Source organism: Ammospiza caudacuta, chromosome 1 (assembly GCF_027887145.1).
Source record: "Ammospiza caudacuta isolate bAmmCau1 chromosome 1, bAmmCau1.pri, whole genome shotgun sequence".
NCBI lineage: Eukaryota > Metazoa > Chordata > Aves > Passeriformes > Passerellidae > Ammospiza > Ammospiza caudacuta.
The window spans coordinates 135,152,188-135,177,497 of NC_080593.1; the positions used below are offsets into that span (position 1 = coordinate 135,152,188).

Consider the following 25,310-nt stretch of genomic DNA (forward strand, 5'->3'; position numbering starts at 1 on the left):
AGGATAAAAAATGTTCAAAACCACAATTTTGCACCAAATGATTAGTTAATTAATTCTTTATTACAGTTCTTAAAGTAATGATTGAAATCTTCGAAAAATAAACCATATCAGCCCTCATTTAATTTAATGTTTTGATTATTTCTCATAGACTCTCATATACATTAATCTGTTTTTGTACAACAGTTTCATTTTCTAGATTCAAATATGAAAAAAGATCCTGTACAAAATTTTACACACCATGCAAGAAATCCTATTTTATTTTATAAATTGTATTATTATAGAAGGAATATGGCCAGCTTGTGAACTCCCAGGCCACGATCTCACCTTTACCCAAAAACATCTGCCTTCCATGCGAGTCGTTCAGGGAGCGCTTGGTTCTGATGGCACCGCACGGGTGCCGGGGCCGCCTGGCAGCCTGACCGACGGACAGCAGGGCACGGCACAAGGGGGACAAACATCAGTTTTATCTCAGTATGGTCTGAAAAATTAATCAGGGGGGGCTATTTTCCCTCTTTGCCAGAGACTTCCAGATGGTGCCCGAGCGGCAGAAGGAAATTTAGTCTTTCCGTCCTGAGAGCTCAATGGCACCAGGGGACAGACATCCCCGCTGAGCAGCAGATTTGATAACGCGTCGATTTATCTCCTCACGTTTAGAGCTGTTCCCACCGCTGTCACCTCGGAGAGTTCCTCCTCCATCCATCTGCATCCCCAGAGCCCTGGAAAAGGCGACTGCTCCCAGCTAAATCGACTATAGCACTTCCCTGGTAGTCATGTCAACATCCAAACACAGAGCTTAAAACAACCTTAACAAAACAAACAATTAAACAAACAAACAAAACTAGAAAAAACCCCACACATCTCAACAAATGCACTCTTTTTCGGGAAAAATTTATTTACGACCGAAGGTTGTTATGTTTGTCTAGACACCACCCCCGGCCTGCCCCGCTCATTACCCCGTGCCGGGGGCCGGCCGTCCCTCCTCCCCGCCCCGCCGTCCCTCCTCCCCGCCCCGCTCTCATTCATTCCCAGCCCCTTCCTCTGCGCTCCTTCCCCTTCCCCGGCGCCGCCGGCCCGGCCGCCTCCCCGCCCCGCGCCCGGCAGCGGGCAGGGCCCTCCGCGCCGCAGCCATGGCCGCCGAGGGGGTGGACGAGCGCTCCCCGCTGCTCTCCGCGCCCGGTTCCGGCAATGTCACCCCGACCGCGCCGCCCTATCTGCCGGACAGCAGTCCCCGAGGTAAGGCGCTGTGCGGGGCGGGGGGCGGCCCTGGCTCTGTGGCTGTGACTGTGGCTGTGTGTGGCGGGGGACGCGGCGCCTCCGCCCGGGTGCGGCGGTGAGGGGCTCCCCCCGCCCTGGCCGCGGCAGCGGGGCCGGGCCGGGGGCGGCCGGCAGGGGAGCCCCCGCCCCGCCCTGGCCGGTGGGGAACAACAGGTAACGCCGCTCCGTGCCCGGCACAGGCCCTGCTCCCCGCCGCGCTCCGGCCTGGGCGGCTCAGCAGGAAAAATAAAAGAAATTAAAATAATTGTTTGCAGGGGCAGAACAAGCCCGAACCGGTCTGCTTATTATAACTCGCTCGCATGCCGCAGCTTGCGTGGTAATTGTTGGACTTGGGTTTCCCCATTAATTAGGAGCAGGATTAAGTGGAAGATCCGGCGCTGAGCAGCTCGGCTGGGCACAAGGGCTGCGGGAGGGGCGCAGCGCGGGGCCGAGCGCGCAGGTCGCCATGGCCGGGCAGCACCGCGGCCTCAGCCCTGCCCAGGTGTGGCCAGCCCGTCCCCGGCCTGGCAATCCCATCGGAATAACGAGGGGACTCGGTGCAGTGTGGCAGCTGGAGTCCAAACCCGCCAGGATGCCCTTGCAAGCACGTTTCAAGGCCATAGCTGGTTATGGCTTTATTTTTAAAGCAAGTCCGATACTGCGGTTACAGATCTGTAGCCGTGGCATAATTATATGGTATTATCTCTCTTGCATAGACTTAGGAAAAATCGTCCTGTTGATCAATACTGACTATTTAATTAGTAGGTGGAAAAAATCACTTAGAAAATGTGAATCAGGATGTTATCAAAATACATTAGTAGGATTTTTTTTTCAGTTAAACGTTTTGGAGCAGAAATTGAGGTGTGGAGAAAGCTGAAGGAATAAAGATGAAATAAGATTAGAGTAGCTTTGCTAGCAGTACCCTTTTAAATGTAAGACTACAATTCTCATCTCAGTAGGTCCAGTGTGTTGGCCCTTTCTTAATGATTTTTATTAACTGTATAGATTCATGACATGCATGCAACTAGAATGAGTGAGCATCTGTCTGTTTTGAATTCTATTTAATCTCGCAGAAAGCTAGTCCTCTTGTCTTGATACAGAAATGTATTTCAGTTAGGGCTGTAGCTGGTGTTGAGTGTTTACTTTGATTTGAAGTGGACAAAGGAGTATTGGCTTAAAAAACAGCAGAGGTTGGATGCTTTGGCTTTTTAGTTGGGGTTTATTTGCCATCAATTTTTTAGTGTTGGCAGAATCCCCCAAGTAAACAAACAAACAAAAAAATCCATTTATCTACCTTAGTTTACATTCTGGGGTTTGATATTTTTATTCTTAGTGTTCCTTATCCTGTAACCATTTTTGCATACATTTCAATCTGTTTTTTGTTTTTTGTTTTTTGGGTTTTTCTTTTTTTTTTTTTTAAGTCTTTATAAATTTAAAAAGTAATGAAAATGCATTAGATTAGTGACTCTTGTTTGACCCCAGGGTAAAACTCATGACCTGGAAATGAGCTGGATTCGAAATACTCGTTTCAGTTGGTAGCCGTGTCCTCCTGTGCCTTCAGTGGCATCTGTTACTTGAATATCTGGCTGGGCACCTGTGGTGGGATGAGGTACTTGAGATAAGTGGTTTCTTCCCAAAAATGAGGAGGAACCAACACAGAGCTTTCTTGAATGTCGCATATCTCTTGTTACATCAGTCCATGAGCAACTAGGCAGCACTTGAGAGCTGCTCTGCAGAGCTCTCAGACAGCTGTGGAACAGAATTGTGCAGGGCTGTGGCTCAGGCCCGTGGCTCTACTTCCCTTCTCTGTCGGCTTTCCTTAGTGAAAGGATCCCTGCAAGCTGAGCTGCCTTTCCAGCTGACTGGCAGGCTTCATCTCCCTCCCTAGCACAAGGCTAGGCTTAGAGGGAAGAATCATTCCTGTGGAAGAACTGGCTTTGCTTCCAAAGCAAACTCCTTCTGCTGAGCTTCCTTGATTAGCATCATCTGGATAGTGTGGGGTGGCAGAGGAAGGAGGAAGAAGCCCTTTGTATCAAAACTACCACCTGAATGTACATTAATAGGTTTATCCCTATAATTATCTACCGTGCCAAATATATCATCCTCAACTTTAAATTAGAGAGACCATATTTTGAAGGTACCCTTCTCTTCCTTGCTGAGCTGCAGCTGAGACCCAGCTGACCCTTCCCTGTGTAAAATGGTTGAATCCTGGTAATGGCTCAGTGTTCTTAATGATGCAAGCAAGAAAAAGCTTTTCAGTGTGGATGCAGGCCACAGTATTTAAGAAAATTTTCACAACATTGACAAAGGGTGAAACTATCAGTTCTTTTCCCTGGAGTAGGATGGTTAGTCAGTGTTTTTTTTTTAGGGTTTTTGGGCCCTGTCCAGGATTTCTTAGTTTTTAACAACGTATCTCTGACATCAATCATTAAACTTTTTCCCTTACCCACCCCCTCACAGGTCATGATAAAGAACTATTTTATTTTTTTTAAATCAAATAAAATTAATTTATGTTTGACCCTGGTAGGCTTCTAGTGGTTCTCTGTTGTTTCCACCCTTCATCTACCAGGGGAGGAAAGTATACAAGGTCCACAAGGAGTTTCTCAGGTTGCAAATGGGATATCTTCCATTGCATTGCTGTTCTGTAGGGTGAAGAGGGAGTCAGAGGTACTGCGCTGCGTGGTAGGACACTTTGCTGATCTTCCTGAACTAATTACTGTTGGGCTTTTTTTTTTTTTTGTTTGATTTGTTTTTTGGGGGATTTTTTGTTTGTTTGTTTTTTTTTGTGTGTGTGTTTTTTTTGTGTTCATTTTTTTTTAAAGAGAAATAGATAATATAGCTGTAAACTGGTGTGTCAGCAGCAGGGAATTCACTATCTAATTACATTCTCCTGGTGTGTATGTGAAGCTTGCCTACCTTCCAGTATGGCAGACTGATAGACCTTTATAAACTGGTTTTAGATATTCTAGTTAGCCTGAAATTCAAGATGTCAAGGAAAAAAAAAAGGTCATACTGAAGTAAGCTGATGTGCTTTCAAGCCTTTTTATTAAGGGGTAAGGAGCAGCTAACTGAGACAATGTCTTTATTTTCCTTTTCACCATCCCCCACCCCCTTACGCCCCCCAGATATACTCTTTATATTTAATTTTTTTGGTGGCTTCTGCTGGCTTGTTTTTTGGACCTTTCAAAATGCACATTTTCTTTGAGCATGAAGGTTGCAGTGCCAAGATAGCTCATGCTTTCTGCTCCATAGCAAATGTTATTTGCTGCAGCAGGGCTCTGAAAAGCAGCCATTATTCCCTTGCTATCTGATATTTGCTGAGGCAGCAGGACAGGAGCAGCGAGGCTGCTTACCTGGAAGCCAGGCAGCTCCAGTCTGAGGCTGAAGAAGTGGCTGGTGCTGTGTGTAGGGGCTCACACACCTCAGTTTACCAGATTCATAAGTTATCACTTGGAAATAGGTATAGAAAATTATAAATGTGTAGAAGGTATGGTTGTCAAATTTTCAAGTATTCCAGGACTGTGGAAAGCTGAAATGTTGAAAGCTGAAATGTTGGTGGCTGTGTCTCTTCACTTTCTGATACCCTTAAAGATCCTGCTTACCTTAGTACAGCCACCCTGTTCCCAGCTGACAGAATTGAGCTGCCACACTCAAAAAACTCAAAAAGTTAAGAACTTTTGTAAAACAACTGTTGCTTTTCAAAAAAGCAACCTTAAAGCTGGGAGTGAGCTGTAAAGGTGTCTTGACAGAGAGTCTGGTGTTTAGTCTTTGGAACATGCCCTTTGTTTTCTGGCTGCCTGTTCCCCTCGCCAGAAAGTGTCAGCTGCTCACTGCAGGAGCAGTTAAGCAGTCTGCTGACTGCCAGAACCCACTGGAGCAGCCTTGACTTTGCCACGGTGGTTACTCTAACCTGATTTCTGGAGTGCTCTGGTAGGCTTGAGCTTGTCTCTACTTGCCAAAGTGTGTGGGTTGGGGTTTTGTCTTGCGTGTGTTTGTTTTTTAATGTCTTGTAGTGTCTCATGTCCTGTGTGTGGCAGCCTTGCTTAAAATAGGGTATCACAGTATTGCAAAATATCGATATTTAATATTTATTTTTCTGTATGCTGCATTTTTTCAGAATGTATTTCCTCAAAAACAGAAGAAATAACAGTACTGTTACCTGATATTTCTTAAGGATGTTGTTTTCTGTAACCAGTGTATCAGAGCTGAACGTGTGAAGTTCACTTCCTCAAAATACAACATCAGTTAGTGTAATGAATTCAGAGTTGTATTGCTGCATATAAGTTAATTTTGTTTCTCATCTGAAATAATTCACATATATTGGATGTGATTCTGAGACTCTAAAGGTATCCATCTTTTTCCTGCTGCCTCTGCGAGTTAAAATCAAGCATAGGTCTGGGTCATACATAGACCAAGTAGCAAAGAGAGATAGCAACATGGCTGTTCAACATGCACTTCAAAGACGTGTGGTGACTTTTGGATCTGAAGGGCAGACAGGGTTTCTTCTATCCCTCCAGCTTATGGCATTCACTCCAAGACAGCAAAGGAGTGATGAGTGCATTCTCACAGGCTTAAATTTAATACTCAGGCTTGTCAGCTTTGATAGCAGCCTGTGATTTCACTCACCACCCTCCAGCAGATACTGCTCTGTTCAATGCTGTTGGTAAATGGGAAGTAGGCTGATCTCTCATTGCTTCTCTGAAGATTTGGTTAGCTGCTTGGATGTAATTTTTGAAAAACTTATTGAAGCCCAAGGCTGCAGAGCATTTTGAGCTACTAGCATTTAAGAAAGCTAAATATGAACTACTGAATAGGCCTGGTCTGAATTTGCTTACCTGAAAAGCCCTGAACTTCTTGATGAAATAAAAGTCAGTGCTAATATATGCCAAAGAGTGGTGATGATAAGCTTGTGAGAGATCACTGTGTTGAATTATTTTCATTCCATGGATTCTTAAGCCTCAGATAATCTTCAGTGTTTCCTCCCTGTTTTGTTGTGGGCTCAAGACTGACAAAGCTGGAGTTTGAGGTCTGCTCTTCCCTGGAGGCCTGAGGCCATTAAAGCCTTCCCAGTGTCAGCCTCTCCAGAGTGACTGAGGACCTTCTTGTGCATTGGCACTTTGGCTCCTGGACAGGAAAAGTATCTGGAACCCTTAGAAGCAGAAACTCTGAGACTTCAGGGTTTTTTCTTCAAGAAAGCATATATTTGCTGTTGTACTCAAAAAAGAAGCATTACGTGCCACCTCCTATCCTAAGACCTGTTTTCTTCACAGGAGTTTTTTGTGTTTTTACCTGTATTATCTTTTAATATGTGATAAACACTTGTCTGTATTTCAGTCTTTTTAGATCTTTGTGGACGCTGTTTTTGACTCTTCCTACCTGTGTTTTATTTTCTGGGTCTTTTTCTTCAGAAGCCAGTCTCTACTAATCTGTAGTAGGTTTGGGGTTTTTTAGTGGTTTTTTCTCCATGTGTTTTCTATGGACTACAAAAAGTTGATTTGAAATAAATTTACATAGATAAGTTCTGTTGGATCCAGATTTCTGGGGTGATTTACTGTGTGTTTGTTTTGCTGGTTTGCTTTACCTACAACTAAGCATGGTGTTTGTGTACACAGAAGTTGTGGATAAGGGGAAAACAAACTTAGTTTTGTTCTGTGTTTATACTAAACACTGAGTTTGAGGTGTAAGGGTTTTTTTCTTCTTTGAGCCTGTGCCTGCTGGAAATGGTACTTGCTGGAAGCGTTTTAGGATGCTCTGTTTTTTCAGCTGAGATTTCCTTGTCTCTTGCAGCAGAGCTTCCCCCTCCATACACTGCCATCGCCAGCCCAGATGCCAGCGGAGTTCCTGTGATAAACTGCCGTGTGTGCCAGTCACTAATCAATTTGGATGGCAAGCTGCACCAACACGTGGTTAAATGCACAGTCTGCAATGAAGCCACGGTAAAATGGATTTTTGGTGTTTTTTGGGGGGCACTGGGGGTAGCACTCATGTCCTCACCTGGACGGGTGGGTCCCTTCCTGCCACCCCTGAGGAAGAGGACGAGCCAGCCCAGCTTGTCCAAACACATTTTTTTCTTCTCCTGTTAATTCAAGTCTTCACTATTTGGCCTCTTGCTTTTATTTTTCCTCCTGCTTTTATTTTTTTCCTCCTGCCAGTTTTAGTTTTGTGATGTGATACTGCAGTGCTTCACAGCTTCTGCAAGCGTTTGTGTGAAAAACACTGGATTAGATTTATTACATGGAGTTATTATATATATTTTATATAAAAAGAACATTAAAGTATGTCCTGAAAACAGGAAGCCTTAAAACTGCAGGATTTTTTTTCCACTTAGAAGAGAGAGTAGAGAACCTGCTGCTGATAGTCACTTTCCTGTCCAATATATAATGTTTCAAGCCAAACAAAGTATTGTGCACCTTTTGATTTGCTGCATGAAAGGGACATTGAAACTTTACTCCCAGGTTGGAGAAAGATAATTTCTGTACAGTTTAAAATAAGAGTACAGTTCGGTGATGTCTTCATAGTGACTAAGAAACAGACTGTGGTCCTTTCACTGTTGAATAAAGCCATTGTACCAGGCAAGAAGGGTTGCTTGATGTTTTGTCTGGTTTTGAGTGATTGCTTTTTATTAATGCATCACGATTTAAACTCACATAAAAAAATAATAACTGCACTGAAGTCTTGAGTTGTCATTGCTAAAGTATGAGTGCTTTTTTCCATGAGTGAGCAGAATTTGCTTGTTCTAGTGAGGAAATTTTCATTTCTTAAGAAAGAAAAAATTTCTAATTTTGTGTTGACTCTAAATTTCTTCTGTAAGAGGAAGTGCATTTCTGTTAACAAGAACTTTTCACTGGAGTTGTTCTGCTTTGTGTTCCTGTTATGTGGAAAAAAGTGAATTGCTGTGACTTCTGATGTGTGTTCTCTGGTGGTTGTGGTTTTTTTTTAGCCGATCAAAAACCCTCCTTCAGGGAAGAAGTATGTTAGATGTCAATGTAACTGTCTCCTTATCTGTAAGGATACATCTCGGAAAATAGGCTGCCCAAGACCAAACTGGTAAGAATAAAACACTTCCAGTGCCTTGAGATGGTTTTCTTTAAAGCAACTGTTGTCTTTGTGTTGAGTATTTAAAACTAAAAGAGGTTCAAAGCCTTGGTCTCTTTACATGGGCACTTACAGGACTAAAATAAAACACTGCTAGATCAGTTTGGTCAAGTTTTGTAAACAAGTAATACTGGTTACCTAGTTGTCCTGTAAATGTGTAAATGGATACTTCGGAACAAGAAAATAAAAGATGGATTTCTTTTTAGAGGAGATTTACCCCTAAGTAAAATAAAACAAAACTGAGGGAGATATTCAAGAGGTAGTAAAATGCTCAATAAGTACCCCAGTTCAAAGCTTTGCTCACAGCAAAATCTCTTCATACTGACAAGGCATGAGAAAACACAGCTTTCTTTGCTCATAAAAATCATAAATTTCTTCTCAGCATTTAAATGGTGTCAGCTGTAGGTTGGAGGTGTTTTCCATATGAGGATGAGCTCTGATTTTGATTTGTGGCTCTAGGACTTAACACTTTCACTGCAGACACAGGTAGTGCTAGTGTCCATTTTGTATTTTTTTTTTTAATTTAAGAAGAAAAAAAGTTTCTTCCTTTAAGTCTCAGATGTGTGTGTCCCGTTATATAACTACTTTGTAAGTCAAAAATAATGTAAAGAGAAATAGAAGAAAATCCACTTCTCATTTCTGGGACTTAATAATTTCTTGGAGACTTAGTTATTGTAACCACACAGAATACTCACTTTGCTAAGCTTAGAGTAGGGATTGGGAGTGAGATGGGAGATGGAGTAGTAGCTTGACTTCAGTTTCCTTAGTTATGCTGAGTTTTCATTCTCCTCTCAGCTCTCAACTTAAATGTACACACTTGCTGTAAAAGAAGCAATTGTGATTGCCATAGTGATTGCTCTTACTGTTGGGCTTAAGGTGTTAAAGATTCCACCGAGGTAGGAGGAGTTTGATTGGAAGTGGTGCAGCTCTAACAGGAGAAAGGGAAAGGAAGGCTGAGTCTGCAGATGTGTGGAGGGGAGTTCTACCCCACCAAGTGCCCAAGTTAGTCACCAGGCTATTGGCTGTTCCGGTTTTCAAACATAGTTTGGGACTTGTGGGAATTGACTCCTTTTACTAACGCTTGGTTGGGTAGGACTTCAGAACATTCCCAACATTTTCTCAGAGTGAAAAATGTTCGTGGGATAGTCCAGTTATAATATATCACATGGTTGGTAACTAAACTAAATTAGAAATTCCTTAATTTTATTAAAATAATCTCAAAAGCATACATGTAAGCAGTAAGACAGCCTATGTATTTGTCTTGCTAGAAACTGAGCAATATTGGTATAGTGTACTTTGAAGGAGGGAGTTGGGAGTTTGACCTAAATGGAAGACTCCAGATTGAAGGAAAGGCATTCAGAATACAATTTTGGTTGTAGATGGAAGAGATGCAATGCAAATTAAATATTGCTATAATTTTCCCCTTCACTTTCTTCATTCTAAGAAACCTCCTCCTCATTCTGAGTTGGTTAATTTGGATACTGTCATTTTGGACTGACAAATTGTGTAACTAAACTGGAAACACGTTCAACATAAAAGTAAATAATTAGTTTAAAGTAAATTGATTTCATTTAGACAACCTAGGGTGGTTTTCATTTTTAGTTTACTCAATGTGAATGGAATTTTTACTGTACAAATATGAATATGCTTCTTATATTGACATGGTTGCCAGTAGTGTGGGAAGGAGAGCTAGATGATGGAAGATCCATACTCTTTCTACATGTTTCACATGGGTATGTACATTTCAATTCTCAGGCTTGCTCAGCCTGGGTATTAAGTTTTCCTTTTTCTGAGGAACACCTCTGTCATATGCTTGCAAGTCTGATACAGGGTTTAGGCTTGTATGGCTGATCTTACAGGGAAAGAGAATATTTTTAAAACTGAAAATACTTTAGAGAGTGACCAAAACTGGGTGCATCAGCTGTTTAACAAGTAGATTATAGTTTAAATGTGTAAAAACATTTGGTAGTGACTGAGTTAATGGCTTGAACACATCATCCTTCTCTTTTGCTAGCTTAATTACATGTGTATCCAATGTTCTTAACACAGTAGACGCATCATTACTCTTGGTCCAGTGATGCTGATTCCAGAGGAGCAGCCAGCTCAACCTGCCTTGCCAGTTCAACCAGATGGGACTAGAGTGGTGTGTGGGCACTGTGGAAATACATTCCTTGTAAGTAAAGCATCACATTCTCCTTCTTGCCTCACCATGCTGTCCCTCAAACTGTTTGTTGTAAGCAGTTTTTAGAGCGTATTGCCTCACTCTCTGCCATCATTGAGGAACTAAAACTTCTTTACTCATTAATATAGTGTATGGTCTGGTTTTGGTTATTTATATGCGTTTCAAGAAAACTTTTAACGGTCTTTCTGTACATGGATAGATAAAGCCCATGTCTTATTGTTTCATGATGTGAGAGTGGGCAGTGCTGGAAGAGGAAATTGGTTTTCCAGGTTCTGTTGGGGCTTGCAGTGGTGGCTGTGTTCTGCAGTGGCCAAGGGAGCAGTTCTGTCATTGCTGTATGAGCCCTGGAAAGCTGTTGGTTATGGCACTTGCCACTGGCATATCTGTAAGTTGTTGGAGAACTGGAGGTTTTGGTTTATATGTGAGTGCCAGTTGAACTCTCTGTAGCCTTCTAAATGGACACGGTGCTGCTACATTTGAATTTTGATTGCCATACTCAAGCAAGCTAGCTTTGGCTTCATCATCCAGCAGTGACTGAATCTCTTTCAGGTTTGGGGGTTGTAGGAAATGGCTAGATTAGGGGTATGGTTAAAGAAAACAGTCACGAGAGAGGTGGTGCATTCCTGAAACAAAGGGTTGTAAGATACATAAAGATCAGAGAATACTCAAGTGCATTTCCTTGTGCAAGGAAAAAGGCAGCTTAGGGGATGCCACTCCATGTCAGCTTGTACCAGCAGAGAGAGAAGGGCTGGCTTTTGTGGCAGGCTCTATAATGGCTTATGCCTTTAAGTCTTCACTTCAGGTTTATGGATCAGTGAGGTGCTTTTGTGGCTTAACACCACCCAGCCCCCTGCCCTGGTGGTGGGGAGAACTGGGGAAAAGGTAAAACTTGAGGGTTGAGATAAAAACAATTTAATGATTGAAATGGAAAAGAATACTAATAATGATAGAAATAACAATAATAATAGTAATGAAAAGAGAGAGAGGAATAAAACCCAAGAGAAATAAGTGATGCTTAATACAATTCCTCACCACTTGCTGACCCAGCCAGTGTCCCAGCAGTGATCAGCATCTCCCAGCCAACTTCCCCCAGTTTGTGCCCCAAACGTGATGTTCTGTGCTATGGAATATGCCTTTGGCCAGCTCAGCTGTCTTGGTTGTGCTCTCTCTCAGCTTCTTCTGCACCTCTTTGCTGACAGAGCATGGGAAACTGAAAAGTCCTTGACTTAGGGTAAACACTACTTAGCAACAACTAAAATCTTAGCTTGTTACCAGCATTGTTACTGAATCCAAAAGAGAGCACTGTACCGGATATTAAGAAGTAAATTAATAGTCCCAGCTGAATCCAGGACAGGTGTGCTGTAATGTTTTAACTATTATAGTAAGTGATGAGTGCAGGGAGCTGGAGATGGCCCTTACGCTTCTTTCTTTTTTTTTTTTTTTTCTGAAAAGAAGTAGGAATATGATGAGGAATTTACAAGTAATCTGCTAACTGGGAAGCAATTAGAGAGATGCTCTAGAAATATTCTGTCTACTAATTCAGCCTATGTACTAAAAATACATAATTTCTTATAACCCTTCCTAAAAAACAGTAGTGTGAAACTGAAGATAGCTGAAGTGGGTTTTCTGTTTGCCTTTTTTTTCAGCTTATATTTAGGGACTTTCACAGGCATAGGAATTTTACCTGTCTTGATCTCCTATTTACTTTATACAAGTACATTCCAGATTAACTTTGCAGTTTACACTGTGAACTATTCAGGTGAACATAAGGGGAAAAAAACAAATCCATTAAGTCTGGTTTTGCCCATAACTACTGGATTATGCCTTAAAAGGTTAAGTTTTCTAGTTTGGGATTTGTGCAGGCGAGTTCCTATCATCCGGCTGCTTTTGGGAACTGCAACATTTTGAACTTCATAGTCCTGTCTGCCAGCATAAGACCAGTTTGTCACTTCATGATATGTTGAAAAGAAACTCTCTGAACCATTAGAAATTGGAAGCTTGCTATTTCTTTATGCTGAGTTATCAAGAAATAAACCCTTTTTTGCCTCGTGTTACACAGCTTTCCCATCAGTCTTTTGCTTCCATTTTTTTCTGTAATTAAGTTTGAGATTCTGAAAATAAAATTTCTAGTTTAGAAAAATCAGGAAATTGTTTGGATTTCAGAATGAGCAGAGAAGCAACAAAAAAGTATTTTAGCCAGCCTGGAAGCTCAGTTTCTGAGTTAATATTTCTGCCTTTTGATATCTCCATGTTGTGAAGATAATATGAAGTGCTAGAGGCATCTCTCAGCAACTCACTAGGCTATCCCTTTTACTTTACTTGACAGTTAAAAAATAAATAAAATAGACAAGCAAAGCTAGAATCCCTGGGATAGAAAAGTCAAATTGTCATGTTCTGTGTTCTTTTAAGAGTATCAGCTTGTTCACCATGTTTCCAAAATTTTATTTTCCATTTGAAAACAGGACTGTGTTTTGCCTGCCTCTGCACGTGGAGGGGGTGTTTTTTACAAATTATGAAAACCACACTGCTTGCTGTGGTGTGCCTTAAAGTTTCTCTGTCTTAGCTGGAAGAATGTCTTAGTACTGAAGTGAAATTGTAGCCAAACTATCGATACTTCACATCTTGTTAATCAGATTTTTTTTTCACGTGGTAAACTGATATAAGTTCTTTCTGTGTTAAGGTTTCTACTGTTTCTGGCAGGTTTGGACTTGACAAATGGAAAAAGGGATAAAATAGAAAAGGAGGGCACGACGAGGGTTTAACTGTGTTGCTAAATGTCAGTTTGGTCTGGTTTGGGCTGTTTTGGGAGCTTTTGGACTTGGGCTGTGCAGTTGCTGTTTCTGCCAGCAGTAAATCATTCCCTGCTCCTCCTCTGAGGGACCTCTGCCTGCAGTGCTCTGTGGCTGTCAGAGGCTGAGTTGCCTTTGGAAATGGGGGACAAGGGAGGGCTGTCCCTGTGCCCTCTCCCTCTCTGCCATCTTCCTGCTACTGTCCTGGTTTTGGAGGGACCTCAGGGACAAGAAGCCAGGAGCAAGCTACGGAAGCCACAGGCTGCAGGCTAAGCACTTTGCTTTGTCAGCTGTGCTTTATCAATTTTGTTTTTTTAAAGTAATCAAATATGAAAATACTTGCTTCTGAAATAATTGAATAGAAAACCCATTAAACTTTTCAGAAAACTAAGATACATTTTAGTTTGTGAAAGTATTTTGCCTCCCCAAAGAGGGGAATAAAGAAGCTTCTTTTGCAGCAGCAGCTGTATGTAGGACTGTGTATGTATTTATGTACCTATGTCGTTTTGTTTTGGGCCTTTTTTTTTTTCCACTAGCTTGTGTTGAATGCACTGAGAACTATTATAGGCTTAGAAGGAAAATGTTTGACTGTTCTTCTAGTGATTCCTTTGATGAATGTCTGGTTTTGTCCACAGTTGACATATTGACGAGTTCTGTATTCCTCATCTCTTCATCTGTGTTTCAGTAGTTCTAACAAGGGATTTGGGCTGTATATTGTATTGCTCCAATTAAAAAAACATCATTGTATTCTCAGCAGAGAGCTAAATTTCATGTAAGTGTAACTTCTTAACAACATGAATCAATATTAGGTACTTTAAAGCACTCTGGAGTATGAGTAAAAAATGCTAGCTTAAGCATGATTTAGAATGTACACAAACATAAACTTTCCCCACTGTGCTAATATGATTTGAGGTCTTGTACTTTGAAAGTCTTGTCACAATTTTGCTCTTTTTCTACAAATACTTCTGGTCTGTGTAAAAGTCATCATAGCAGCTACTGCTTCTGTTATTTCCAGGTAACTCTCAATGAAAACAGATTATTGCTGACTCCTTTTTCCATCAATAATTGGAGCCCAAATGCACTTGAGTTTGTAGCCTTTAATAATTTGGGCTAATAATTAGAAGTTTTAAAACTCTGGAAAGATCATTAATGAGTAACCAAGGAAATGGAGTTGCCTACACTGTGATATAGAATTGAAACTGGTCTATAGAAGTGAGGTTGAATTACTATTAGGTAAAATATAAATCCTGGAATTAGACTTCCCTTTATTTCTGGAATTGCAGGTAAAAAAGCTGAAATAACTGCTCTGGTGAGGCCTCTCTCCATCCCTGATACTGACAATTGCATTTTATCCCACTTTCGCTGTGCAGAGTTAAGGGAAATTGAGTAAGTTTTTGAAAGGGATGCAGAAAAATACTTAACTTGCTCCTCTGCCAGGAATGTGGAAGTAGAATTAATGCTCTTAAAAAGCTTTGCTTGGGTGGGGAGCATTACAGAAGTTTTATTAAGGACTAAAATGAAACTAAATCAGTTTGGTCAAGTTTTGTAAACTTGCTAAATCAGTTTGGTCAAGTTTTGTAAACAAGTAATACCGGTTACATAGTTGTCCTGTAAATGTGTAAATGGATACTTCGGAACAAGAAAATAAAAGATGGATTTCTTTTTAGAGGAGATGTATCCCTAAGGGAAAAAAAACAACCGAGGGAGATAGTCAAGAGGTAGGAAAATGCTCGATAAATACCCCAGTTCAAAACTTTGCTCACAGCAAAATCTCTTCATACTGACAAGGCATGAGAAAACACATCTTTCTTTGCTCATAAAAATCATAAATTTCTTCTCAGCATTTAAATGGTGTCAGCTGTAGGTTGGTGGTGTTTTCCATATGAGGATGGGCTCTGATTTTGATTTGTGGCTCTAGGAGTTCCTTTCACTTCAGTAGGACAGCTTCAGATTTCTCATGGAGATAAGGAAGGGCCTCGTGGAGGCACTGGGGATCTGCACTGTGGCTTCTTCTCCTGCTTTTAACTTGCAGTGTGACTTTTTGCATCACCCAGAAAACTTCCGACTACCCTCCACTTGAGAAAGGCAGGGGAAGAGAGAGAGAGAGCTGCAGTTACAAAATAACTGCTTACAGGGAGAAGAAAAAGAGCCTTATTCCCTTGATCAAGGCAAACATGTTTAAAATGTTTGCTTAATACTGTTATCACAGAATGAAATAGAACAGAACCTGCTGTTTTTAAGTGAGTATATAATGGTGTATCTCCTGGTTGAGTTAGTTCTAGGCACTGCTTTCACTAAGGCTGTTTCCCACATAGGTTTCAGTCTGAGCATGGAAGGTGGTGACATGTACAGTTTTACATATCATCTTTTTAAGTCATGTAAAGTAGTAAGAAGTGTTCTCTATTTCATTGATGTAAAACCTGATATCTACTTTCTAAAATATTCTTTACCACATTTTTTTGTATAACCAAAACTTAGTTTTCATAAATGATGCAGAGGTTGGGAAAAGATTGGAAAATAATTCTGGCTGTAGTTGTGCCAAAGAAAACACACTTATTTTGATTCAGGGTATATTCATAGTCTTTAAGTAAGAGAAGAAAACCTATTTATGTTATAATGTTGCGCATACTACGCCTGTTGATGCAACCACATTACGTCAAGCAAATTTTGTAATACTAAGGCAAGTCATGGGAAATGTTCACATGGAAATCCCAATCCAATGTTGCCACTGACAAAAGGGCATCCCATTTATAGAAGAAAACAAAAAACAAATCAAAGAGTCTGAGAAGCAAAATGTTTTCCTAGTGACATTGAACATTAGGTGCAACAACCATTTTCCCAGGTCTGCTTTTCAACCTTTTTATTTTTTTCTCTTTACAGTGGATGGAACTGAGGTTTAACACACTAGCAAAATGCCCACACTGCAAAAAAATGTAAGTTCTCTGAAAGCAAGGTTATGTAAATTACTGTGAAGTAGCCAGTGTTTCTTCTGTAAGTCTTTGGAGTAAAATGTGTTGGCTGTGCTGATTATTTTGCTGTGCTCACCTGAACTTCAAGGCTAAAGCAGATATTGTGTGCATGTGAATTCTCCATTCTTTATGCAGAAATCAGTAGCTTTGGCATATCCACCTGCATTTATGAAAATGCTCTGATTGAATTGATAGAGGCAAAAATAAGCTGCTAACAATAGACAGGAATAGGTTGCTAAAATTAACTTTTTATGTCCTTGAAATTTTACCTCTTCATAGTAGTAATCAGATATCATCTTTAAAGGTAGAACTTGAATCACTTTATTGTAAGGGGAGGAAAGGAAATAATCTTGTCTTAATTTGAAAGAAGGTTTACTGATACTATAAACTCAACGCCCAACTTGTGTTAAACATCTTAATGCATTATCTTGGTTAACGTTTATGAATGACTTGAGTATAACTTGTGTGGAATAACTTGGGTACTCATTTGCTATTACTTAAAGAAGAACAACAAAAATTAGAATACAAGAGATGTAAGCTTTTTGTTTTGGTTTGGGTTCTTTTTGGGCCTCTCTTTTTGAGTATTTGTTTGGCCTTTCTTATCTGAGCTCGGGAATTCTTAATTTGAATTGTTGCACTAGTAACATACTTTAATACTTTCAGCCACATGGTGTGAAATAAGATATAAATATTACTTCAGAGACCTTCATGTCCTGCTGATTTATTTAAATACGTCTTCCTTTGACAGGCAAGTGGGACTTTCAGTTAAAGGAACATGTTTTCCACTGGGAATGGAGAATCTCAGCTGTGTTACATGTTGTAGAAAAACTAGCAGGTCCCTTAGGAAGGAGAAAGTGTAGGATAAATGCACTGTAGGTGTGGGCATGGCATGGCCTTCAACACTGACTGAAGTCTTATTTTGGAGTATTTGATAGAGAAGTCAATCTAGTGCTGTGTTTAACCTCAGGGGTGTAGCTAACCCAGTGTGGAGTTGTGGACATGTTCTAATTTGCTGAGATTAAATAAACTCAGTCTTGATGAGATGCTGCTTTGCAGGGGTGTGTGTACTGACACATTAAGTCTGTTCAGTCCTTGAGCAGGCATTGGAGTTTGCTGTTTGGTTTGTTTTAAAACTAATTGCAATTATGTTTTATGTTGCCCTTGTTAGCTGACCTTGGCTTTTTTCTTGATTCTCCTTAGGTCAGTGTTATTTGTTGTTTAACCTTAAAGACAGAAAACAACCAAGCAAAAAACCCAACCCTAACAATAACAGCAGCAATATAAACTATACTCCAAACAACAGTCAGAAGTCACAGCATGTGATCTTTTGGTCTGTCCTCTGTTGATTAATGTTGCTTCTGTTTTAAATTCCAGCCAAACTCAAAGTTTTTTGTAGTGTTCTCCTCCATAAAGTGCAAAGCATGCTATCCATATGGAGGAAAGTGGGAGCCTCTCTGCAGTGCAATTTGTGATAATTACAGCTTGCATGGCAACTGTATTGCAGAATGCAAAACAAATTTTAACAAGTGGGCACATCTGTCCTTGGGCTGAGGATGCAAACTGTGGAATATTGTAATTTAGCTTTGAATGAGTTGCTCGGTGTTTTCCCGCATTTGGGATGTGATGGTTGGGAGTTGTGCATTTCCAGCAGCATAAACATTTCTGATACATGGATTTAGGGCACAGCATAGGTGAGACACAGCTTTGAGTCATGATGATGGAATAAATAACTGCAGTGACCTGCTTTCTATCAGGTCTTTGTCAGAGGTCAGCATAGCCAAGGAGTGTAGGGTTTCATCTTATTAATGCAAAACTTCTTTCATTAGTAGCTGAGTAGTCAGATGTAGAACTGTTCATTCCTTCTGTTGATTAAGTTGATAATTGTCACTGAGAAAAGGATAGTGTAGACTAAGGCAGAAGGAATCTTGAATCACTGCAACAGTAAGTTTTCCAAGGAGACATCAGCTGACACTTTTTAGATTAATAATTTTGTTTCAAATGTTTTTAGAAGTGCAGTGAATCTCTGCAGGTAGTTTGTTTGTGACCTTCCATTTGGTTGATGGATATTAGAACTTTATATTACAAATGTCTTCTAAAACTGCAAGGGAAGATCAGTAGTTATTACTTGAAAAAGTTAAAAATGAAACAGTGTTCAGGGAGAAATAAGGCCATCATGCCTCATAGTACCTAAACAAAGGAACCTCTCATATCTGAGTGTAGAGGCAAATAGGATCTTCTTGTCTGTTTTTAATCCCATCTATGTCCTACCATTGTGATACGACTTTGTTTTGTGATGCACTTGTTTTGTCTTGAAAAATAACTTGGGAAACGTAGGAAATTAATTGTGCTGTAGAGAATAAAAACTTTTTTGGTAAATGACCAAATCTCTTTGGAAGTGGACTGTAAGCCTATCATGTTAGTCTAGGTGAAGTGTTTGCAGAAGGCTTACTGATGTGTAGTGGCTGCCTGACACAGGCCCTTATTTGCATAGGGAAAATAAATGTAGCTAATGAGGAAATGATCATTATACAGTTGTATTTTATAGTGACACCTGGGAGTGGGGGAGAAATGGTTTCTTTTTGCTGATTTAGTTTTCTGCATTTTTAAATACCAGATGTTTATCAGCTTGTTTTCCAAAAGTGAGAGATTCAGGGAAGGCTTCTGGTATTTTTCTTGTTTAATGATGAAGAAGCAGGAGCTGGTTTTTTGTTTGCTGTTCTCTTTCTCAAGATGTATATTAAATCATCTAGAAAATTCAGTTCGTTAATTCAGTTACTAGAAAGGGAATTGAATGCTACAGGTTATTATTACAGAATGTCAAATCTATTTTTTTTCCTTTAGAATCTATCTCTTTTACTTTTTAAGGTCTGCCAAAACTATGAACCCTAATGAATTTATAGCGCCTTTGCCCCATAAAGGACTTTTAGTAAAGAGAGAGATGTTGGAACCCCATCACTGCTGTGAATGCTAATTTCAGCAGTGCTATTCACCTTCAAAATATTGGCATTTTAATTTTCCTCTTAAAAGCATGTTTGAAATCCTGGTCATAATTCCTATTACTTGGAGCACAAGAGGCCCAACATTGCTTCCTGTGGTACTTCTTTTATAGCCTTTGTCCCATGTGGCAGTTTTCCCCTCTTCTAATAACTCCATGATGAAGTATTGGATTTGGCATCTTCTGTATCTGCTGCTGCTGCCCAGAGTTCTGGCAGGTGCCTTTGCTTCCTCAGCAGCAGCTCAGAAAGAAGGAACTGCTGCTTTCTAGAGAGTTCCCTCATATTCCCACAGTGGAACTAATTGGGTGCTTCTGGGATAGGAAGAAAGTTCTTTTGATCCCATTTTAATATTGCCAGATGTGCTTGTCAGAGTTTTCACAGTTGGTAGGTTTTTGGGACAGAGTTTCAACTTTCTTTATTCTAAGTTAATTTGGGGGGTTTATGTGTAATTTGGGGTGGGTAGAGGAAGCCTCACTATCTAGAGGAGGCCAGTGGCTAACATCACTGTTGGGAGGTGACAAATGAATAATGATTTATTTGGACTCTTAGGTCTGTTACACGACTGTAGAAACTTTAATATCTTTATTTAATCATTGCTTTCTGTGGAAAGAGAAAAGCAGCTAAATTGAGACATTCTTTGCATTTCCATTTTGTTGTATTTGAGTTGATGGTTTCTCCCCCAGCCTTTCTTACTGGATAGGAGGAAACACATGAGAAATATGGATGGAAAATACACACAACACCTGCAATATTATGATTACAAAAATAAGACTGTAAGTCAGCTCTGAAAGTGAAAGTCTCTTTTCCAGAATGAACTTTGACTCTGCATGCAATACACGGTACAATAAGTATCATGTATGTTTTAGCTGTATTAAACATGACATTTTTACCAGCTTATCCTATGGTATCCAGCTCTATAATAGCATTAACTCTGAATACATAGCCACAAAATCCTGTAAAGGAGGGAACCTAAGGTCAGTTTGGCAGGCTCAGTCTCTTCCCTAGTTCCCTTTTATAAAACTACAGTTTGGTTTTATTATTTTTAACTCATGTAACTTTCAGTTGAACAACATATCCCTTTTCTAGAATGGCTGTAGAGTGGCTTTTGGGGGAGTGTGTGGAGGTGTGTGTGTGAGAGGGTAAGATACCATTATTTGCCCAACTGGGAATTCTCTTACCCTAATCCTACCCCAACCCCAGGCACCCTCCAGTGTCCTATTTCACTATGTGTTGTGAGGTTTTGCTAAGGAAGTAATTTCCGCATGGAAGCTAATGAGCAGTACTGTTTAGGGACTTTCTAGCTCTTCTGAAAATGGCTTGTGAGTAGTCACTTTATTCAAATCTTGCCTTGAAAGATGAAGCTCATTGTGTTAGCTTGAGGACTGTGGTAGTGTTTTTTTGTTTGTTTTTTCTCTTGGAGCATTTCAGAAATTCCTTGTAAAGAAATAACGTTGAAGTAAAGCTGCTTAAAGCAATCTATTTGAAGGCTTTCTAAGACAAATACTTAAAAAAATTTAGTCACATGCTAAGCATATGAGGCCTTGCTATGTGGTTAATTAACTGGAGCCAGAAATTTGGTCAGTCATATGATGCATGTACTGCTTCAATTGTTCAGCAGGGCTTTTTTCTGTTACGCATTTATCTTGAATAAATTGAGCTATCATGAGATGTGCAAAAGCATTACACATTTCCTAAGGTGTGTTGATCTCCCAGAATGGGATGAAGTACTTAACTAATGATAGCATGCTTCAAAACACCTCTAAGATAGATAATGCATGCTTTATAAAACCACTTCTGCCTCTCTAGTCCTTTTAACTGTGTTTCAGTGGACTTAAATCATATTCCTATTTTCCTCATTACTAAGCTGTATGTGATTGCAAATGTGTGACTCAAGATGTATTTGCTAAACAACGCTGAGCTTCTAGAATAATTTTTCTAACTTGTAGTAGATAATGTTATGGTTTATTTGCATTTATAGTCTGTTAGAGTGAAGCACTGTCTTGATACAGCAGGTAGAGACAGAGCTGTCTGTCCTGGATTTCATAGTCTTGATGATGAGTGACAGAACTTCTAGGGGATTTATTTACCTTGGTTGTCAGAAGTTATTTGTGCAGCTCATGTAAATTGTGATAGAACTCTGAAAGAAATTGCAAAGTAAGAAGAACTTGTCATGTTCTTCAAGTTCACTTAATAGCTTAAAGAATTTCAGTATTTGGAGATGTTGAACATGTAAAAAAATTACATGTCTGTGACTAAAATGATTTGTATTTATCTTCAGAGCAGTTTAGTCACTGAATGGTATTGAGTATCCAAGAAATGGATACTGAAGGTTGTTATTCTATTAAAGACATGTAGGGGTGGTAGAAGTTATTTTCACTTACTTAGATGCGGTGAAGTATTGAAGCCATGTGCTGATGTACTAAAAGTCTGAAGGGTGTCTTGCATGGAAGCTGAAAAGCAAACTTGAGTTTTGCCATCCAAAGGCTATCCAAGGCAATTACTGGGATGTACTGTGGGTGCAGAAGGTAGACACACTCAAACTGTGGGTGTGGCCATTTCCTTTCTTGTAAGCACCTAGATTTTTAGGTACTAGATAATCACTGGCAGTTCTTTACAATACAAATGAGGACTCTGTCCTGTACTTTGTAGTATAACTGTAGACTTTGCTTGCAACTCTATAAACTGAAGATGGTGTATTGCCATTCTCTTTCCATTCCCCATTGAGACTGAACAGTTACTGTTGATGATAGGGGTGGTTTTTGTGATGGTTGTTATTTGGTTGGTTGGGTTTGGGATTTTTTGTTTGCTTTTAATTTACAATTCCATTTATTTTCTAACAGTTCTTCTGTTGGAAGTGCACTGCCACGGAGGCGCTGCTGTGCATATATCACAATTGGGATGATATGCATCTTCATTGGTGTTGGATTAACTGTGAGTGATGTCCCATGATAAATTTGCAGCTGTGTGCAGGGGTGTGTGTGCTCAAAGGAGTTCTCTTAGTTGACCAGCTCTTCTTTTCCCAGCATTTGAGTAAAACTTCTTGAATTGGTGTGGGTTTTGTCATCTCCATTCAAATTGTGAACTTAATCATCTGAGTAGGCCAAAAAAAAGGAATTTTTTAAAAAAAGGTGTTCTGGCACTTTGATAGTCTCTTTTTTTGATGTTAAATTTGACTCTTCATCTCTAAAAACTTGAGTTTTATGAAAAATGGCTCACTTCACTGTAGAAATACTGGAACATCTTGCTCTTGCTAGAGCTCTCAAAACTTCCATGTTTCCAGAAATACATATTGCTGTATAAGTTCCACTGCAGTAGAGGTGAATGGGCTTCCAAGCACTAGAAATATGTATGAGTCTTTGTAATTTATAAAAGCTGTAAAGTGTAAAACCAGCTCATAAGCTATTTACAAATGAGAAGGCTCAGTCTGTTGTTCTGTGAAGTGGAACCAGTGGTATCTGGCTTACTAGTGTCTCATACAGGTTACTAGAGCCAACTTTATACCTGGGAATCCCAGAAAATTTCATGTGAGGAAATACCTCCAGTGAATTCATATGTGTAATTCTCATTATGCCTCTAACTTGTGTTTTAACTTGAATAATTAATTATGTGTGATCTTAAATGAGTTACGAAGGATTTTCCAGGTTCCCTAATAGAAACAAAGCCAGAAATAAAAACAGCAAGAGACAAATTTCTTTTCCTTTTTTTCATGATCTTACTGAATTGGAAAATTATGTGAAAACATTTTTCTATCAAGTTTGTCTAGAGGCTTGTGTAGCCTCCATCCTTGGAGTTATTTGGGACCTAGCTGGGTTAAAACCATGAACAACTTGGTGTGACATTGGGGTTGATCCTACTTTGACTGGGGAGTTGGCACTAGAGGTCTCCTGATCTCCCTTTCACGCTCAATTATCCTATGGTTATGTAAAATCAAGCTAATAAAACACCTAATTTACCCTTACCAGAGTTGAAAAGGTGCTGAAATGCTTCTCCTTAATATAACTTGCTCTTCTCTGAAGAACAGACAGTGCTGTATGTTTGACACTACTGTTTTCTCTTTTTAGGTTGGAACACAAGATTTCGCCAGGCGATTTCACGCAACATATGTTTCTTGGGCTGTTGCTTATCTCTTAGGTTTAATCTGCCTCATTCGAGCCTGCTACTGGGGGGCCATTAAAGTCAGCTATCCAGAGCACAGTTTTGCATAGAGAAATTGTTAGGTTATAGGTGAACATCTAGTAGTTCTGGATATTACATTTTGGACACTTTTAAAACCTTTCCTGTAAGGATTCCATTCTGTTCAAAGTAGTTTAAAGACTGGGGGTCTCTAAGAACAAATGTTCATTGCACTACATAATATGCAAATAGTTTGTTTTGCTGCTAGATTCCCTAGCTCTGAATACTAAAGCTATGTTTACATGTTCATAACTGTCTTTATAGGCGTTGAATTGTATTTCGAACAGTATTAAGTTTTACATTTCCTTTGTTATGTTCAAATCCGTCTGCCATTTTTCTAGATTATCAGTAAGAATTCAAAAGCAAGAGTGTTTATAAGTGTTTCTACAGTAGCTTCACATTTGTACTTAACATTTTAACTAAAATTATATTCAAGTGGCTTGCTTTAAAACCTAAGCAATAAGCATTTTGCTTGAACTGCTTTACTGCATCTTTTGCCTAAGATCATAGTGACCTTATTCAGGAAATGAAACTTGTGAGTATTTAAGACTGACACTGTTGCTAGAGAGACATTTGTAAACACTGTATGCTTGGAGATTTTTCAGGTAGAGAGATGCTATTTTGGTAGTCCAATTAAATTTCCATTTATCCAGGGTTGGATTTCAGTTAGGATAAATGCTTTTTCCTCAAGGATCCTGGGACTGAGGTCTTGGTTTTTGGTTTGTTCTGGTTGGTTGGTTGTTTTTTTTTTTTTTTTTTCCTTTTCTTTTTCTTTTTTTTTTTTTTTTTTTTTTTTTTTTTTTTTAACTGGCAAATCCTAAAAGCCATGCTCGGATTATGGAACTTATGGAACTTAACTCTGGTTATTCGTACAAGTTCCTTTACAGGGTCTAAGGGAAGCATTTCATATGACTTGGTTTGTAATACTTCAGTGTCATGTAGATGACAATAAGACGGTGATGGGTTGCCTCTTACTTTCCTCTGATCACATCAGATTTTCCCTGCTTGGGAGAGTTATGACACTGGTCACTGCAAAGGGAGACACTGTAAATTCTCATTAACTGCTGTAATAAGGAAATTAGTAAGCTATTTCTTGGACCATTCCATCAAAGTACATCTAATCAATTTAGCACTGACTTGCCAAGAGAATACGGAAACAGAAAGTTTTTTCTAATGATGTATTCACAAAGGATTGAGGGACCAGTTCTTGCACTGCCCATCTTTATAATTTTAAACAAGTTTTTGCTAAATTCAGAAGGAATGTCCTGAGTGATTTAGACAACTAGTAATTTAGCTAATGGGGTCAGATGGGTAAATTAATATGGATGTTTCAGGGATACATGTAATTTAAATTATCTATGTTCCTGCTAAGTCAAAATGATACTCGGATAAGGATTTTGGAGCACAATAAATGTAAATGATCGAACTGTAAATGATCTGTCTTTGTATGACGCTAAATGTATAAAAGCAGTAGCTCAGGATTACAATGTACCTTTTACAAATAAACTAATTAAGAAATAAAGATTATTATTCAAACTTAAATGTATTTTGTTATTTATATGTATATAAGAATGTGTAAGTGGACGAATTTGTTGATATGATACAGGAACCACAAAGGTATGGCACACCAAAGGTGACCTCTGCATTTTTGCCAAATGGCAGCCTCAAGAATATAAGATAGCAATAATAAATTGCAATTATCTTGATGTTTTAGGAAGAATGAGGATGTAAATAATGGATGAAACCAGTGTTGTGATTCTATTTTCTTGAGTCAATGGCTTATTGATGGACTAATATACTCCCTTCTTTTCCTAGTGCTTTTTACATCCCTTCACTGTTGAGATTTGCTGTA

The 25,310-nt window shown here is 39.5% G+C and overlaps 1 protein-coding gene across 1 annotated transcript; it reads left to right on the plus strand.

Annotated features, from left to right (window-relative positions):
• Nucleotides 1-1,085: 1,085 nt before the first annotated feature.
• Nucleotides 1,086-24,193, plus strand: PIP4P2 (phosphatidylinositol-4,5-bisphosphate 4-phosphatase 2). Its single transcript, XM_058814312.1, has 7 exons — nucleotides 1,086-1,233; nucleotides 7,042-7,190; nucleotides 8,195-8,301; nucleotides 10,399-10,522; nucleotides 16,201-16,253; nucleotides 22,126-22,216; nucleotides 23,347-24,193. Exons 1-7 carry the CDS (start codon nucleotides 1,128-1,130, stop codon nucleotides 23,488-23,490), a joined length of 774 nt encoding a protein of 257 aa, XP_058670295.1. The 5' UTR covers nucleotides 1,086-1,127; the 3' UTR covers nucleotides 23,491-24,193.
• Nucleotides 24,194-25,310: the final 1,117 nt, after the last annotated feature.